This window comes from Brassica rapa, unplaced genomic scaffold (genome assembly GCF_000309985.2).
Source record: "Brassica rapa cultivar Chiifu-401-42 unplaced genomic scaffold, CAAS_Brap_v3.01 Scaffold0874, whole genome shotgun sequence".
NCBI classification, from domain to species: Eukaryota; Viridiplantae; Streptophyta; class Magnoliopsida; order Brassicales; family Brassicaceae; genus Brassica; species Brassica rapa.
The window spans coordinates 27,374-46,239 of NW_022610812.1; the positions used below are offsets into that span (position 1 = coordinate 27,374).

The window sequence follows — 18,866 nt, forward strand, 5'->3', positions numbered from 1 at the left end:
GGTGATTTTGGCCCACGTGGGCTGTCTGTTCAGCACACACAGGACGTCTGTGGCTGTCCATGTGTGTCTGTGTGTGTCCGTCAGCACACACATGACGTCTATGGCTGTCCATCAGTACACATATCAGCACGTTGGTCCTTGGACTCAGCACGCTGGCCCTTCCCATGGACTGTTTGGGTGATTTCGGCCCACGTGGGCTGTCTGTTTAGTACACTAAGGATGTCCGTGGGTGTCCACCAGAACACACAGGACGTCCGTGGCAATCCGTGGCTGTCCGTCAGCACACACAGGACGTCTGTGGTTGTCCGTGTGTGTCCGTCAGCACACATAGGACCTCTGTGGCTGTACATCAGTACACATATTAGCACGTTGGTCCTTGGACTCAGCACGCTGGCCCTTCCCATGGACTGTTTGGGTGATTTTGGCCCACGTGGGCTGTCTGTTCAGTACACACAGGACGTCCGTGGGTGTCCGCCAGCGCACACAGGACGTCCGTGGCGGTTCGTGGCTGTCTGTCAGTACACACAGGATGTCCGTTGCTGTCTGTAGTGTCCGTGTGTGTCTGTCAGCACACACACAGGATGTCTGTGGCTGTCCATCAGTACACATATCAGCACGCTGGTCCTTGGACTCAGCACGCTGGCCCTTCCTGTGGACTGTTCGGGTGATTTTGGCCCACGTGGGCTGTCTGTTCAGTACACACAGGACGTCTGTGGGTGTCCATCAGCACATACAGGACGTCTGTGTGTGTCCGTCAGCACACACAGGACGTTTGTGGCTGTCCGTGTGTGTCCGTGTGTTTCCGTCAGCACACACAGGATGTCCGTGGCTGTCCATGAGTACACATATCAGCACGTTGGTCCTTGGACTCAGCACGCTGACCCTTCCCGTGGACTGTTCGGGTGATTTTGGCCCACGTGGGCTGTTTGTTCAGTACACACAGGACGTCCGTAGGTGTCCGCCAGCACAGACAGGACATCCGTGGCTGTCCATGGCTGTCTGTCAGCACACACAGGACATCCGTGGCTGTCTGTGTGTGTCCGTGTGTGTCCCTTAGCACACACAGGACGTCTGTGGCTGTCCGTCAGTACACATATCAGCACGCTGGTCCTTTGACTCAACACGCTGGCCCTTCCCGTGGACTGTTCGGGTGATTTTGGCCCACGTGGGCTGTCTGTTCAGTACACACAGGACGTCCGTGGGTGTCCGTCAGCACACACAAGACGTCCGTGGCTGTCCATCAGTACACATATCAGCACGTTGGTCCTTGGACTCAGTACGCTGGCCCTTCTCGTGGACTGTTCGGGTGATTTTGGCCCACGTGGGCTGTCTGTTCAGTACACACATGACGTTCGTGGGTGTCCGCCATAACAGAGAGGACGTCTGTGGCTGTCCATGTGTGTCCGTGTGTGTCCGTCAGCACACACAGGACGTCCGTGGCTGTCCATCAGTGCACATATCAGCACGTTGGTCCTTGGACTCAGCACGCTGACCCTTCCCGTGGACTGTTCGGGTGAATTTGGCCCATTAGGGTTGTCTGTTCAGTACACACAGGACGTCCGTGGGTGTCTTCCAGCACACACATGACGTCTGTGGCTGTCCGTGGCTATCCGTCAGCACACACAGGATGTCCGTGGCTGTCCGTGTGTGTTCGTGTGTGTCTGTGTGTGTCCGTGGTTGTCCATCAGTACGCATATCAGCACGCTGGTCCTTTGACTCAGCACGCAGGCCCTTCCCGTGGACTGTTTGGGTGATTTTGGCCAACGTGGGCTGTCTGTTCAGTACACACAGGACGTCCGTGGGTGTCTGCCAGCACACACATGACGTCTGTGGCTGTCCGTCAGCACACACAGGTCTTCTGTGGCTGTCCGTGTGTGTCTGTCACCACACACAGGACGTCCGTGGCTGTCCATCAGTACACATATCAGCACGCTGGTCCTTGGACTCAGAACGCTGGCCCTTCCCGTGGACTGTTCGGGTGATTTTGGCCCACGTGGGCTGTCTGTTCAGTACACACAGGACGTCCGTGGGTGTCCGTCAGCACACACATGACGTCCGTGTGTGTCCGTCAACACACACAGGACGTCTGTGTGTGTCTGTCAACACACAGGACGTCTGTGGCTGTCCATGTGTGTTTGTGAGTGTTCGTCAGCACACACAGGACGTCTGTGGCTGTCCATCTGTACACATATCAGCACGTTGGTCCTGGGACTCAGCACGCTGACCCTTCCGGTGGACTGTTCGGGTGATTTTGGCCCACTTGGGCTGTCTGTTCAGTACACACATGACGTCTGTGGGTGTCCGCCAGCACACATAGGACATATGTGGCTGTCCGTGTGTGTCCGTCTGTGTCTGGCTGTGTCCGTCAGCACACACAGGACGTCCGTGGCTGTCCATCAGTACACATATCAGCACGTTGGTCCTTGGACTCAGCACGCTGGCCCTTCCTGTGGACTGTTCGGGTGATTTTGGACCACGTGGGCTGTCTGTTCAGTACACACAGGACGTCTGTGGGTGTCCATCAGCACACACAGGACGTCTGTGTGGGTCCGTCAGCACACACAGGACGTTTGTGGCTGTCCGTGTGTGTCCGTGTGTTTCCGTCAGGACACACAGGATGTCCGTGGCTGTCCATGAGTACACATATCAGCACGTTGGTCCTTGGACTCAGCACGCTGACCCTTCCCGTGGACTGTTCGGGTGATTTTGGCCCACGTGGGCTGTTTGTTCAGTACACACAGGACGTCCGTAGGTGTCCGCCAGCACAGACATGACATCCGTGGCTGTCCATGGCTGTCTGTCAGCACACACAGGACATCCGTGGCTGTCTGTGTGTGTCCGTGTGTGTCCGTGTGTGTCCGTGTGTGTCCCTTAGCACACACAGGACGTCTGTGGCTGTCCGTCAGTACACATATCAGCACGCTGGTCCTTTGACTCAACACGCTGGCCCTTCCCGTGGACTGTTCGGGTGATTTTGGCCCACGTGGGCTGCCTGTTCAGTACACACAGGACGTCCGTGGGTGTCCGTCAGCACACACAAGACGTCCGTGGCTGTCCATCAGTACACATATCAGCACATTGGTCCTTGGACTCAGTACGCTGGCCCTTCTCGTGGACTGTTCGGGTGATTTTGGCCCACGTGGGCTGTCTGTTCAGTACACACATGACGTTCGTGGGTGTCCGCCAGAACAGACAGGACGTCCGTGGCTGTCCATGTGTGTCCGTGTGTGTCCGTCAGCACACACAGGACGTCTGTGGCTGTCCATCAGTGCACATATCAGCACGTTGGTCCTTGGACTCAGCACGCTGACCCTTCCCGTGGACTGTTCGGGTGAATTTGGCCCATGTGGGTTGTCTGTTCAGTACACACAGGACGTCCGTGGGTGTCTTCCAGCACACACATGACGTCTGTGGCTTTCCGTGGCTATCCGTCAGCACACACAGGATGTCCGTGGCTGTCCGTGTGTGTTCGTGTGTGTCTGTGTGTGTCCGTGGTTGTCCATCAGTACACATATCAGCACGCTGGTCCTTTGACTCAGCACGCAGGCCCTTCCCGTGGACTGTTTGGGTGATTTTGGCCAACGTGGGCTGTCTGTTCAGTACACACAGGACGTCCGTGGGTGTCTGCCAGCACACACATGACGTCCGTGGCTGTCCGTCAGCACACACAGGACTTCTGTGGCTGTCCGTGTGTGTCTGTCACCACACACAGGACGTCCGTGGCTGTCCATCAGTACACATATCAGCACGCTGGTCCTTGGACTCAGAACGCTGGCCCTTCCCGTGGACTGTTCGGGTGATTTTGGCCCACGTGGGCTGTCTGTTCAGTACACACAGGACGTCCGTGGGTGTCCGTCAGCACACACATGACGTCCGTGTGTGTCCGTCAACACACACAGGACGTCTGTGTGTGTCTGTCAGCACACACAGGACGTCTGTGGCTGTTCGTGTGTGTCTGTGAGTGTCCGTCAGCACACACAGGACGTCTGTGGCTGTCCATCAGTACACATATCAGCACGTTGGTCCTGGGACTCAGCACGCTGACCCTTCCGGTGGACTGTTCGGGTGATTTTGGCCCACTTGGGCTGTCTGTTCAGTACACACATGACGTCTGTGGGTGTCCGCCAGCACACATAGGACATATGTGGCTGTTCGTGTGTGTCCGTCTGTGTCTGGCTGTGTCCGTTAGCACACACAGGACGTCCGTGGCTGTCCATCAGTACACATATCAGCACGTTGGTCCTTGGACTCAGCACGCTGGCCCTTCCTGTAGACGGTTTGGGTTATTTAGGCCCACTTGGGCTGTCTGTTCAGTACACACAGGACGTCCGTGGGTGTCCACCAGCACAAACAGGACGTCCGTGGCTGTCCGAGGCTGTTCGTCATCACACACAGGACGTCTGTGGCTGTCTGTGTGTGTCCGTGTGTGTCTGTGTGTGTCCGTCAGCACACACTCAGCACGCTGGCCCGGGTGATTTTGGCCCACGTGGGCTGTCTGTTCAGTACACACAGGACGTCCGTGGGTGTCCGCCAGCACACACAGGACGTTCGTGGCTGTCCGTGGCTGTCCGTCAGTACACGCAAGACGTCTGTGGCTGTCTGTGTGTGTGTGTCCGTCAGCACACACACAGGACTTCTGTGGCTGTCCATCAGTACACATATCAGCACGCTGGTCCTTGGACTCAGCACGCTGGCCGTTCCCATGGACTGTTCGGGTGATTTTGGCCCACGTGGGCTGTCTGTTCAGTACACACATGACATCCGTGGGTGTCTGTCAGCACACACAGGACGTCCGTGTGTGTCCGTCAGCACACACAGGACGTCCGTGGCTGTCCATCAGTACACATATCAGCATGTTGGTCCTTGGACTCAGCACGCTGACCCTTCCTGTGGACTGTTCGGGTGATTTCGGCACACGTGGGTTGTCTGTTCAATACACATAGGACGTCTGTGGGTTTCCGCCAGCACACACAGGACGTCCGTGGCTGTGTGTGGCTATCCGTCAGCACACACAGGATGTCCGTGGCTATCTGTGTGTGTCTGTGTGTGTCTGTGTGTGTCCGTCAGCACACACAAGCCATCCGTGGCTGTCCATCAGTACACATATCAGCACGTTGGTCCTTGATCTCAGCACGCTGGCCCTTCCCGTAGACTGTTCGGGTGATTTTGGCCAACGTGGGCTGTCTGTTCAGTACACACAGGACGTCCGTGGGTGTCTGCCAGCACACACAGGACGTCCGTGGCTGTCCGTCAGCACACACAGGACGTCCGTGGCTGTCAGTGTGTGTCCGTCACCACACACAGGACGTCCGTGGCTGTCCATCAGTACACATATCAGCACGCTGGTCCTTGGACTCAGCACGCTGGCCCTTCCCGTGGACTGTTTGGGTGATTTTGGCCCATGTGGGCTGTCTGTTCAGTACACACAGGACGTCCATGGGTGTCCGTCAGCACACACAGGACGTCTGTGTGTGTCCGTCAGCACACACAGGACGTCTGTGGCTGTCCGTGTGTGTCCGTCAGCACACAGGACGTCCGTGGCTGTCCATTTGTACACATATCAGCATGTTGCTCCTTGGACTCAGCACACTGACCCTTCCCGTGGACTGTTCGGGTGATTTTGGCCCACGTGGGCTGTCTGTTCTGTACACACAGGACGTCCGTGGGTGTCATCCACCACACACAGGACGTCCGTGGCTGTCCGTGTGTGTCCGTCTGTGTCCGACTGTGTCCGTCAGCACACACAGGACGTCTGTGGCTGTCCATCCGTACACATATCAGCACGCTGGTCCTTGAACTAAGCACGCTGGCCCTTCCTGTGGACAGTTTGGGTGATTTTGGCCCACATGGGCTGTCTGTTCAGTACACACAGGACGTCTGTGTGTGTCCGTCAGCACACACAGGACGTCTATGTGTGTCCATCAGCATACACAGGACGTCTGTGGCTGTCCTTCAGCACACACAGGACGTACGTGGCTGTCCGTGTGTGTCCGTCAGCACACACAGGACATACGTGGCTGTCCATCAGTCCACATATCAGCACGTTGGTCCTTGGACTCTGCACGCTGACCCTTCCCGTGGACTGTTTGGGTAATTTTGGCCCACGTGGCCTGTCTGTTCAATACACACAGGACGTCCGTGGGTGTCCGCCAGCACACACGTGGGTGTCCGCCAGCACACACAAGGACGTCCGTGAACTGTTTGGGTAATTTTGGCCCACGTGGCCTGTCTGTTCAATACACACAGGACGTCCGTGGGTGTCCGCCAGCACACACAGGACATCCGTGGCTGTCCGTGTGTGTCCGTCTGTGTCCGTCAGCACACACATGACTCCCGTGGCTGTCCATCGGTACACATATTAGCACGTTGGTCCTTGGACTCAGCACGCTGGCCCTTTCCGTGGACTGTTTGGGTGATTTTGGCCCACGTGGGCTGTTTGTTCAATACACACAGGACGTCCATGGGTGTCCGCCAGCACAGACAGGACATCCGTGGCTGTCCATGGCTGTCTGTCAGCACACACAGGAGATCTGTGGCTGTCTGTGTGTGTCCGTGTGTGTCCCTTAGCACACACAGGACGTCTGTGGCTGTCCATCAGTACACATTTCAGCACGCTGGTCCTTTGACTCAGCACGCAGGCCCTTCCCGTGGACTGTTTGGGAGATTTTTGGCCAATGTGGGCTGTCCGTCAGCACACACAGGACGTCTGTGGCTGTTCGTGTGTTTCCGTGTGTGTCCGTGAACACACACAGGACGTCTGTGGCTGTCCATCAGTACACATATCAGCACGCTGGTCCTTGGACTCAGCACACTGGCCCTTCCCGTGGACTGTTCGGGTGATTTTGGCCCACGTGGGCTGTCTGGTCAGTACACACAGGACGTCCGTGGGTGTCCGTCAGCACACACAGGACGTCTGTATGTGTCCGTTAGCACACACAGGACGTCCGTGGCTGTCCGTGTGTGTCCGTGTGTGTCCGTCAGCACACACAGGACGTCTGTGGCTGTCCATCAGTACACATATCAGCACGTTGGTCCTTGGAGTCAGCACGCTGGCCCTTCCCGTGGACTGTTCGGGTGATTTTGGCCCAAGTGGGCTGTCTGTTCAGTACACACAGGACGTCCGTGGGTGTCCGTCAGCACACACAAGACGTCCGTGGCTGTCCATCAGTACACATATCAGCACGTTGGTCCTTGGACTCAGTATGCTGGCCCTTCCCGTGGACTGTTCGGGTGATTTTGGCCCACGTGGGCTGTCTTTTCAATACACACAGGACGTCCGTGGGTGTCCACCAGCACACACCGGACGTCCATGGCTGTCCGTGTGCGTCCGTCTGTGTTCGTCAGCACACACAGGACATCTGTGGGAACCGAAATTTGCACTATCGATTTCCGTTTAAATAAGGAAACTAGGAAAACCCTAATTTTCCAGAGGACCCGGATATCTGCTAATTACCACACGTCAAGCAATCAGAACACGAGAATAACAACGATAAAGAATAAGAAATCGAAAAAGAGAGCAAAGAAGATCTTATTCTGAATTTGCGTATGAGCGTTTACAATAAGGTATAAGCCTGGGCTCGAGAGCTGTCGGCGAGATTCCTAGTTCTAGCAACCCTAAGACGGCTAAACCTAATTGAGTCGCAGCTCGAAATAACAAAAACGGAAAATAGCCTAAATTGCTCTAAGTGCTAAGTTTGCTCTGAAAAAGTTCAACTCCATGCTCCTCGCCTAGGACTCCTTATATACTAGCTCCAAGGTCGGTTTACGCTTTTACTCTTCTGCCCTTAAGCCGTCATAGCATAAAAATGGAGATATTCCATTTTTCCCGATCTTCACAATTTTCTTCAAAACTTCCGTATTTATCCGCGGAAACTTGACATTTATCCTTCCTTGTGGGCCAAGCGTAAACCGTGCTGCGGTTTACGGGATTTCGGTTAAGAAATCGTAGGATGGGCCTCGAGTCGTGTTTTAGGTCCCTTTGGGCCGTCTTCCGACTCGACACGTTTACTACGAATTTTCCGCGGTTTCTAATCCGCGAAGTTTGATCGATGAGTTAGAATAGCGGAAAACACGGACTGAGCTTGCTACGGTCTTCGAGAGATAGCATTCGAGGATTTGACGAGAATGCATGGATTGATGTCTGTCAATGTTCGGAAGAGTTCAATCGCTACACAGCGACCGAACTTCGGCTCGAGCCCGGTCGCTATGTAGCGACCGAACGGGACGAGCGCTTGGTCGCTACGTAGCGACCGAGCTTTGGCTTGAGCTCGGTTGCTACGTAGCGACCGAGCGGGATGATCGCTCGGTCGCTATGTAGCGACCGAGCTTTGGCTTGAGCTCGGTCGCTACGTAGCGACCTAGCGGGATGATCGCTCGGTCGCTACGTAGCGACCAAGCTTGGCCGAGTTCGGTCGCTACGTAGCGACCGAGCGGGACGATCGCTCGGTCGCTATGTAGCGACCGAGCGGGACGATTACTCAGTCGCTACGTAGTGACCGAGCTTGGCCGAGCTCGGTCGCTACGTAGCGACCGAGCGGGACGATCGCTCGGTCGCTACGTAGCGACCGAGCTTTGGCTCGAGCTCGGTCGCTACGTAGCGACCGAGCAGGACGGACGTTCGGTCGCTGCGTAACGACCTGTTTCGAGCTTTCGTCGGACATCTCGATTCTTTCTTCCGTAAAGCTTTTTCATAAGGAAGAATCTATTTCGAAAAGTACTCTTCGGAGGAATTCTTATTTTCTTCCTCGGACGTTTTTAATGTTAAATTTGTCGTAACCGTTTTTGACCCCAACAACGTCCACGGCTGTCCATGTAACATCCGCGATCCTGGATAAGGACCGTCGGGACGGCCATGGTTCGAGGAAACGAACCAGCCGGTCTTAAGACCTTAAGGCTAGCGTTCCATGGCCAAAATAGAAGGTTAAGGACGTCAGGATCCTGAGACTTAACCTTATAAGAGAAAGAAGTCAGCTAGGATAAGCTGTACAGAAGCTGGGCGATGCTTACGAGAAGCTCGATCAGCTAGACGTAGCTCGGTCAAGCTCAGCCTAGCTCGATCCAAGTTAAGTCAGCTCAACCATCTGGACTACTAGCTCACTCAGCTGAGGCAGATGGGAGTCAGCTCATCTCAGCTTGACGGACTGTTCAGGTTTCGGGTCGATGGTCCGGTCCGGGTCAGTGGCGGGCCATCACTACAAGAAAACAGGTTTTTACCTACCGGAAGAATAGTAGCTACTCGGTCGCTAAATCAAGATTAGCGACTGATTTACGACTAATTACGTCTGTCGTTATAGTGTGCGTCGCTAAATAAATCAGTCGTTAGTCGGTCGGTATTTAGCGACTGCCTATCTGCAGTCGTAAAAAAGTCGCTAAGTTACGACTGATTTTGCGACTGCTTTAGTGACGTATTTAATGACTAATATACCAGTCGCTAAACGGTCGGTAAATATAGCGACTGACTAGTGACTGATTAGTGACCGAGGTTGCCACGGGTAAACGACTGATTATCAACGTATTTAGCGACTGTTAAGTGACTACAAAGCTACTTCTTTTCGACCCATACAAACATTGATTTGGGATTTGGTATTTATTTATTTTGGTTCACTTTTGATTTTTATTTGTGGGATTAATTATTTGACAGATGCTAAATGAAGAAACTGAAAGTAGATTAAAGTTTTTAGAATCCTAAATACCAAAAAGATACATCCCAAATCAAACACCAAAATACCAAAAAGTTATCGGAGTTGTTATATGTTCAAAATACCAAACACCAAAAGATAGTTAAATATGATAACCTAAGAACACAGAGCTTTCACTGATCAGGAGGAGCTGGAGATGATGCTTCAGAGGCAATGAAATCAAGGTATTTTTGGTCAGTTAAACGCATGTACTTGTGCAAAAGGGAGAACTCAGCCATCTTAGCCTGGTTAATAGCTTGTTCCAGAGCACGGTCTGCCTCAGCCTTGGCAATACGGGCTTCTTGTTCTTTTATCTTGAGTTCAGCTTCTTCAAGCATTTGTTGCATGTGCATGAAAGAATAGGAGCTGATCGGGTCATTTCGTTTTCTCTTAAGCTTCTTCTTCAGGCTTCCAATACCAAAAAGGTCTCCTCTGTCATTGCAGAAAGTTGACTACAACAAAGAAAACAATGAGTAAGTCATTATCAATCAATTTCCAAGCTGGAAAACAACACCAAACTCTTAATGCAAAAACTTATGACTGTAAAATATTTTTTAAAAAAAATACTAGACCTGAATAAACAGCTCGTTGTCCTCTTCTATTGCTAGCAAAAGCCCCTCTGAGATTTCAGTGTTATCCTTCCTAAGGTCAGCCAACTTCTCTTCCTTTTTCTTTTTGTAAGCCTCAGCAACTTTTTCTGCTTTGAAATCAACATAGGTTCCATCTTTTCTTGTATGAGCCTTGATGAATACTTCACCAAAACTCACAGGTCTTCCCAACTCCTCTATCTGAAATGAAATGGAAGAAAGACACACATGAAAAAGAGACAAGTGTTAAAGAAAACGAGACAAAGAAAATGATACTCACCAGCTCCTGTTCGAGTTGCATATAGGACTTCTGTCCTGAGTTATGCTTGTGAATACCAAGACCATTACGTTCAGATAAACGAGCTGCTGATGCCTTGCGGCTCTTTGCCACTGCTGCCTCAGTGTCCCAATAAGCAGTCATTTGTTTCCAGAGTGTATCTCCTATCCAATTCGGTTGGTTGCGAGAGGTCCTTACATCACTGACCATATCTTTTATTCGAAGCTGACAAATGAATTCAAAGTGTTCTTGAACAAGACCGGTTAACATGGGATTCCATGTGTGTTTTTTCTACAAAACAACAGAGAAAATATAAGCTTATCGTGCATGGTTGCTAGCCACTTTACATATGTTTCAGTGTTCTTTGTTCCAACTAGTTTCATTGCATACTTTACTTGCCGATATTTTTTTTCACAACAGAAAGAACTATAAACTGAATGTAAAACATAGAGAAGGTTACCGCAAATTCAACGAAGTATCCTTCTTGTCTGTCTCTAGGCACACAGGTCCAGCTATAGAAAGGCTTATTAAACTTCTTTTTCATATAAAGGCTTATTAAACTTCTTTTTCATAATCTTTGTTATCCTACGGGTCAAGCTGGACTTGTCATAACCAAACCTACAACACAAGAGGAAAAAAACAGAGACTCTCAATCAGCAAACTCAAACTCAAACAAGCAGTGAGAAAACACTAAACAAGCAGAGAGAAGACACTAGTATAATACTCACACAACAGACAGAAAGAAGAGAAACACAAACAAAAGCGAAACATAATTAAAATCTTCACAACATAACCAAAAAAAAACTAAGGTTTTGAAACGAAAAGCTAAAACTCGGACATAAACTTAAACATATAATTAGCTCAACTTCGAGACTCGAAATTGTTTACTAGACTCAAACTCAAACAGCTAAAACTCGAACTCAAACTTAAACACACTAAAACTCTCATGAAGACAAACTGAAACCTCACACAACAGACACAAAGTAGAGCGACCATACCATGTTGTACCAGGCTCGAGTTTGGGCGAAAGGACCGTTGTGAACTCCTCTCGGCCTGGCTGGGCTAGCATACGGTTTAATACATCCATCACGTCCTCCGAGAGATCAGGTTCAACTGGAGCTTCGAACTCAGCAAAATCTTCTGGGTCTCCATGAGAGTTTTGTGCTTGAGAACTGTGAGGCGATGGAGCTCCATGAAGTGGAGAAGATTGAGATTGTCTCCGCCCAGGATGAGGATATGAAGTACCTTCACCGCCAGAAGACTGAGGTACTCGAGTTGGAGGCTGAGTTTGAGGAACCGGAGCAGATCCAGAAGGTGGGAACGTGGAGGACGGAAAGAGTTGCCTCAGAGGTGGATAATCCCTTACCGACGGCGCCGGATTGTTGTTAGGGAGAACCACCGGTGGAAGATTCGACGTCGTCGCCTTAGAGACGAAGTCATACCGAGTCGGTAATCGTCTTGGTGTTTTATTAATCAACGAACCCGGTGCCACGAGTTTGCGCTTCCTCTTTCCACCCATCGCCGGAGTAGCTTCGGTGAAATCGCTGGAGTGAGAGATCGAGATCAAGAGTGAAATCGCAAGTTAGAGAGGAGGCGGTGTGAGATCCAGAGAGTTAGAGAGTGATTAGGGTTGCCGATGAGTAGTAAAAAAATCTAATTAAAAGGGCCAAAAATAATTGGTTTTAGGCGGGTTTACTGAATTTTGGGTTTATAGGCGGGATTAGTTAAATTTTTGGGATTAGGAGGGATTCTAATTATCAAATTTTCGGGTTTAGTAAATTTAGGGTTTATAGGCGGGTTACTTATGGTTTAGGTGGGATTACTTAGCTAAATACAATTTTTTTTATAAAAAAAACACACCATAAAGTTAATATTTCAATAATATATATCATTACATATTGCCTCAAATAACTTAAACATCATCATCAGAAGACGATAAATTACATCGAAATTCGTCATTTGGTTCTCCATCTCCCACCTCGAAATCGAGATTTATTGGTTCTTTTCGAGCATGTACCAAATGCTCAAATTGTAGGTCTTCAACTGTAGTCATCAGAACAGCATCATCGTTTTCTTGTTGTACCATAATCAAGGCTACGTCTTCATATTCTCCAGCAACGATTAATATCCTCGGATTCACTTTAAGAACATTAAGCCACAATTGCTTTGGTTTCTTTACATATGGATACGGGATATAACAAACTTGTTCTGCTTGTGAAGCTGTGTAATATCAAATATCAATATATATATACATATTATACGTACCTGATGTCAAAAAAAAAAAATATGTGTGTGTGTATGTACCTAGAATAAATGGGTCATATTTGTAGTATTTCCTTGATGAAATAACATCAACGATACCACCATTGCTTCGCCGAGTGCTTCTACCAAGAACAGGATCATACCACTTACACTTAAAAAGTGTGATTCTCAAATCGACTGCCCCCTCATACTTGATTTCTATGATATCAGTTAAGATCCCGTAGTAATGTGCTTCATCAGTTATATTTGTATAACTCTCTCCTTTAACACATACTCCATAGTTACAAGTCTTTCGTCCCTCACCATGACATAGATAGGCCATGCTTTAGCTTTATTCATGGGTCCATTCGCCATATCTTTAACCCAAAGAGGAAAACGATGTGTGTTGCTCCAGTAGCTAACCTGTATCAATAAATTTCATATATATATATATATATATATCAATGTAAAGAACGAAAAACACTTAATACATGTATCATTACTAAGACATACATAATCTTTCACCCATATATGATATTCATCTGCTCTCTTCGTGGAGAGTTCTTCTTCGGAAATGTCTGGATATTTTGCACTGATATAATCTTCGAACATCCTATATTAGACCAACACAAATATGAGAAATCAAAGTAGGATATATAAAAAAAACATAAGGTTAACAATTGTCAAATTATATACCGCTCAAATGGCTGAAAATATTCACAATTTCGCAAAACATATGAATGTGCGCATTGATAATCTTTTTCGGATAGCCATATTTCTTGCATTTCTCCACTTGGACGACCTACGTGAGTAAGTATATCAGGTACTCCTTCGACATGATATACATGGACTTCACCTTCATCAAATCTCGTGAACCTGCCCAAATGATGAAAATATAACATTTTATATCTGAAAAAGTGAACATATGAATCATATCTATGTATTTACCTTGATTTCGTTTGTATATTGTCAGCAAAGTAGTGCTCCGAGAAAAAAGCTATCTCCTGGTTGATATATGCTTCAACTATCTGTGGGAACCGAAATTCACACTGTCGATTCCCGTTTAAATAAGGAAACTAGGAAAACCCTAATTTTCCAGAGGACCCGGATATCTGTTAATTACCACACGTCAAGCAATCAGAACACGAGAACAACAACGATAAAAATAAGAAATCGAAAAGAGAGCAAAGTAGATCTTATTCTGAATCTGCGTATGAGCGTTTACAACAAGGTATAAGCCTGGGCTCGAGAGCTGTCGGCGAGATTCCTAGTTCTAGTAACCCTAAGACGGCTAAACCTAATTGAGTCGCAGCTCGAAATAACAAAAACGGAAAAATGCTTGTGAATACCAAGACCATTACGTTCAGACAAACGAGCTGCTGATGCCTTGCGGCTCTTTGCCACTGCTGCCTCAGTGTCCCAATAAGCAGTCATTTGTTTCCAGAGTGTATCTCCTATCCAATTCGATTGGTTGCGAGAGGTCCTTACATCACTGACCATATCTTTTATTCGAAGCTGACAAATGAATTCAAAGTGTTCTTGAACAAGACCGGTTAACATGGGATTCCATGTGTGTTTTTTCTACAAAACAACAGAGAAAATATAAGCTTATCGTGCATGGTTGCTAGCCACTTTAGATATGTTTCAGTGTTCTTTGTTCCAACTAGTTTCATTGCATACTTTACTTGCCGATATTTGTTTTCACAACAGAAAGAACTATAAACTGAATGTAAAAGATAGAGAAGGTTACCGCAAATTCAACGAAGTATCCTTCTTGTCTGTCTCTAGGCACACAGGTCCAGCTATAGAAAGGCTTATTAAACTTCATTTTCATATAAAGGCTTATTAAACTTCTTTTTCATATAAAGGCTTATTAAACTTCTTTTTCATAATCTTTGTTATCCTACGGGTCAAGCTAGACTTGTCATAACCAAACCTACAACACAAGAGGAAAAAAACAGAGACTCTCAATCAGCAAACTCAAACTCAAACAAGCAGTGAGAAAACACTAAACAAGCAGAGAGAAGACACTAGTATAATACTCACACAACAGACAGAAAGAAGAGAAACACAAACAAAAGCGAAACATAATTAAAATCTTCACAACAGAACCAAAAAAAAAAACTAAGGTTTTGAAACGAAAAGCTAAAACTCGGACATAAACTTAAACATATAATTAGCTCAACTTCGAGACTCGAAATTGTTTACTAGACTCAAACTCAAACAGCTAAAACTCGAACTCAAACTTAAACACACTAAAACTCTCATGAAGACAAACTGAAACCTCACACAACAGACACAAAGTAGAGCAACCATACCATGTTGTACCAGGCTCGAGTTTGGGAGAGAGGACCGTTGTGAACTCCTCTCGGCCTGGTTGGGCTAGCATACGGTTTAATACATCCATCACGTCCTCCGAGAGATCAGGTTCAACTGGAGCTTCGAACTCAGCAAAATCTTCTGGGTCTCCATGAGAGTTTTGTGCTTGAGAACTGTGAGGCGATGGAGCTCCATGAAGTGGAGAAGATTGAGATTGTCTCCGCCCAGGATGAGGATATGAAGTACCTTCACCGCCAGAAGACTGAGGTACTCGAGTTGGAGGCTGAGTTTGAGGAACCGGAGCAGATCCAGAAGGTGGGAACGTGGAGGACGGAAAGAGTTGCCTCAGAGGTGGATAATCCCTTACCGACGGTGCCGGATTGTTGTTAGGGAGAACCACCGGTGGAAGATTCGACGTCGTCGCCTTAGAGACGAAGTCATACCGAGTCGGTAATCGTCTTGGTGTTTTATTAATCGACGAACCCGGTGCCACGAGTTTGCGCTTCCTCTTTCCACCCATCGTCGGAGTAGCTTCGGTGAAATCGCCGGAGTGAGAGATCGAGATCGAGAGTGAAATCGCAAGTTAGAGAGGAGGCGGTGTGAGATCCAGAGAGTTAGAGAGTGATTAGGGTTGCCGATGAGTAGTAAAAAAATCTAATTAAAAGGGCCAAAAATAATTGGTTTTAGGCAGGTTTACTGAATTTTGGGTTTATAGGCGGGATTAGTTAAATTTTTGGGTTTAGGAGGGATTCTAATTATCAAATTTTTGGGTTTAGTAAATTTAGGGTTTATAGGCGGGTTACTTATGGTTTAGGTGGGATTACTTAGCTAAATACAATTTTTTTTATAAAAAAAAACACACCATAAAGTTAATATTTCAATAATATATATCATTACATATTGCCTCAAATAACTTAAACATCATCATCAGAAGACGATAAATTACATCGAAATTCGTCATTTGGTTCTCCATCTCCCACCTCGAAATCGAGATTTATTGGTTCTTTTCGAGCATGTACCAAATGCTCAAATTGTAGGTCTTCAACTGTAGTCATCAGAACAGCATCATCGTTTTCTTGTTGTACCATAATCGAGGCTACGTCTTCATATTCTCCAGCAACGAATAATATCCTCGGATTCACTTTAAGAACATTAAGCCACAATTGCTTTGGTTTCTTTACATATGGATACGGGATATAACAAACTTGTTCTGCTTGTGAAGCCGTGTAATATCAAATATCAATATATATATACATATTATTGGTACCTGATGTCAAAAAAAAATATATGTGTGTGTGTATGTACCTAGAATAAATGGGTCATATTTGTAGTATTTCCTTGATGAAATAACATCAACGATACCACCATTGCTTCGCCAAGTGCTTCTACCAAGAACAGGATCATACCACTTACACTTAAAAAGTGTGATTCTCAAATCGACGTATGAGCGTTACAACAAGGTATAAGCCTGGGCTCGAGAGCTGTCGGCGAGATTCCTAGTTCTAGCAACCCTAAGACGGCTAAACCTAATTGAGTCGCAGCTCGAAATAACAAAAACGGAAAATTGCCTAAATTGCTCTAAGTGTTAAGTTTGCTCTGAAAAAGTTCCCTCTCTGCTCCTCGCCTAGGACTCCTTATATACTAGCTCCAAGGTCGGTTTACGTTTTTACTCTTCTGCCCTTAAGCCGTCATAGCATAAAAATGGAGATATTCCATTTTTCCCGATCTTCACAATTATCTTCAAAACTTCCGTATTTATCCGCGGAAACTTGACATTTATCCTTCCTCGTGGGCCAAGCTTGAACAATGCTGTGGTTCACGGGCTTTTGGTTAGGAAAAATCGTAGGATGGGCCTCGAGTCGTGTTTTAGGTCCCTTTGGGCCGTCTTCCGACTCGACACGTTTACTACGAGTTTTCTGCGGTTTCTAATACGCGAAGTTTGATCGATGAATTAGAATAGCGGGAAACACGAACTGAGCTTGCTACGGTCTTCGGGAGATAGCATTCGAAGGTCTGACGAGAATGCAAGGACTGGTGTCGTATCGATGTTCGGAAAGGTTCAATCGCTACACAGCGACCAAACTTTGGCTCGAGCCCGGTCGCTATGTAGCAACCGAGAGAGACGAGTGCTCGGTCGCTACGTAGCGACCATGCTTTGGCTTGAGCTCGGTCGCTACGCAGCGACCGAGCGGGACGATCGCTCGGTCGCTACGTAGCGACCGAGCTTTGGCTCGGGCCCGGTCGCTACGTAGCGACCGAGCTTGGCTGAGCTAGGTCGCTACGTAGCGACCGAGCGGGACGATCGCTCGGTCGCTTACGTAGCGACCGAGCTTTGGCTCGAGCTCGGTCGCTATGTAGCGACCGAGCGGGACAATCGCTCGGTCGCTACGTAGCGACCGGGCTTGGCTGAGCTCGGTCGCTACGTAGCGACCGAGCTTGGCTCAAGCTCGGTCGCTACGTAGCGACCGTTTCGAGCCTTCGTCGGACATCTCGACTCTTTCTTCCGTAAAGCTTTTTCGTAAGAAAGAGTCTATTTTCGAAAAGTACTCTTCGGAGAAATTCTTATTTTCTTCCTCGGATGTTTTGGATGTTAAATTTGTCGTAACCGTTTTTGACCCCAACAGTTAGCCCCCCAGCCCGTTAGAGTCGTGACTCTAGCGGGCGGATAGGTGATTTTGACAAGGTTAAGTGTATTAGACGAAATTTACATTTAAAATTCCGCAGAAAAAATTTGTCGAGATGACATTCCGAACCCATACTTCTATAAGTAGTGAGCTCTTGTCATTCATTTTCTGCACACCTTCCCTTCTTCATTCCTTCAAAAACCTCTCTAGTTTCATAACTTTCCTCTCAACATGTCTTCCTCCCAAGATGATAAGAAGGATTCCGACGTCGAGATGGGTGAGGCCACTTCTCCGGCTCCGATTCCAACTTCTCCGGCGGAAGTGCCGGCTTGTGTTGCCGGTCATCTTTCTTTCCGAGAGAAACTAGTTCGTCGTCAAGCCGAAAAGGAACTAGCTCAAACTGGCTCCGAGTTTCCGTCTTCTTCCGCGCAGGTCGTTGCCCCGTGTCATGGGACCGACGTCGCGGCTCCTCTCCCGCAAGTCCTACCTGCGGGATCTTCCACGACTCCGATCCTTGTCCAGGACAAAGAGAAAGCCACTGACTCTATGCCTCCGCCTCCAGCCAGAAAAGAAATCGTTCTGGCATTGCGTGCTCCTAGCGCTGTCCTGGCTACTCAGCCTAAGAGTCGGAAGAGGAAACTTGCCAAGAGCAGTGACGGGGAGACTTCGCAGCGAGGTGGGTTGAGCCTAGCGTCGGGACTTCGCGGAAAGGTTTGTTTCTTGTTTGAATTCTCGATCGTCTTTCGTGCATTCTTTTTACGGACTTAGTCTAACCAATTTTTACCGTTCGCAGTTCATATCGTTGATCGATGGGATGATCAGCGAATGTGGTTCTGAGACCAGTCGCCTTTCTGGGGAGTTGGTGGAGCTTCAGGGCAGATGGTCTGAAACCGAGGCTAGGTTGACGGCTGTTGAGGACTCTCACTCTGCGAAAGTGTCGAAGCTCGAGGTTGCGATAGGAGAGCTTGAGAGGGACCTTGGGAAGACGGCGAGTTCCTTGCTTAAGGAAAAGAAGGCCAGAAGGCCAAATCCTCGGAGGTGCGTCGACTCCAGCGTCAGATCGAGAGTGACGCTGGACCTAGCGCGCGCGGGGATCCAAGAGGGGCTACGGATGCCCTTCGCGCGGAGGCTCGCTTGGCGA

At 48.5% G+C, this 18,866-nt stretch overlaps 2 protein-coding genes across 5 annotated transcripts; both read right to left on the reverse strand.

The window, feature by feature from the left end:
• Window positions 1–9,648: 9,648 nt before the first annotated feature.
• Window positions 9,649–15,186, reverse strand: LOC117131129. Of its 4 annotated transcripts, XM_033283540.1 has the most exons (6): window positions 15,111–15,186; window positions 11,669–11,678; window positions 11,002–11,159; window positions 10,545–10,832; window positions 10,250–10,465; window positions 9,649–10,129 (listed from the first exon to the last, which is right to left on the reverse strand). In XM_033283540.1, exons 3-6 carry the CDS (start codon window positions 11,083–11,085, stop codon window positions 9,812–9,814), a joined length of 906 nt encoding a protein of 301 aa, XP_033139431.1. In that variant the 5' UTR covers window positions 11,086–11,159; window positions 11,669–11,678; window positions 15,111–15,186; the 3' UTR covers window positions 9,649–9,811. The 4 variants fall into 4 exon arrangements, with proteins under 4 accessions (XP_033139431.1, XP_033139433.1, XP_033139430.1 ...); XM_033283542.1 differs by lacking the exons at window positions 11,002–11,159; window positions 11,669–11,678; window positions 15,111–15,186 and adding exons at window positions 14,150–14,363; window positions 14,533–14,613 and having other exon boundaries at window positions 10,545–10,618; XM_033283539.1 differs by lacking the exon at window positions 15,111–15,186 and having other exon boundaries at window positions 11,575–11,881.
• Window positions 14,701–15,669, reverse strand: LOC117131130 (cAMP-binding protein 1-like). The gene is made up of 2 exons (XM_033283543.1): window positions 15,136–15,669; window positions 14,701–14,718 (listed from the first exon to the last, which is right to left on the reverse strand). The coding sequence occupies exons 1-2, from the start codon at window positions 15,619–15,621 to the stop codon at window positions 14,707–14,709; spliced, it is 498 nt and encodes a 165-aa protein (XP_033139434.1). The 5' UTR covers window positions 15,622–15,669; the 3' UTR covers window positions 14,701–14,706.
• Between the last annotated feature and the right edge of the window lie 3,197 nt (window positions 15,670–18,866).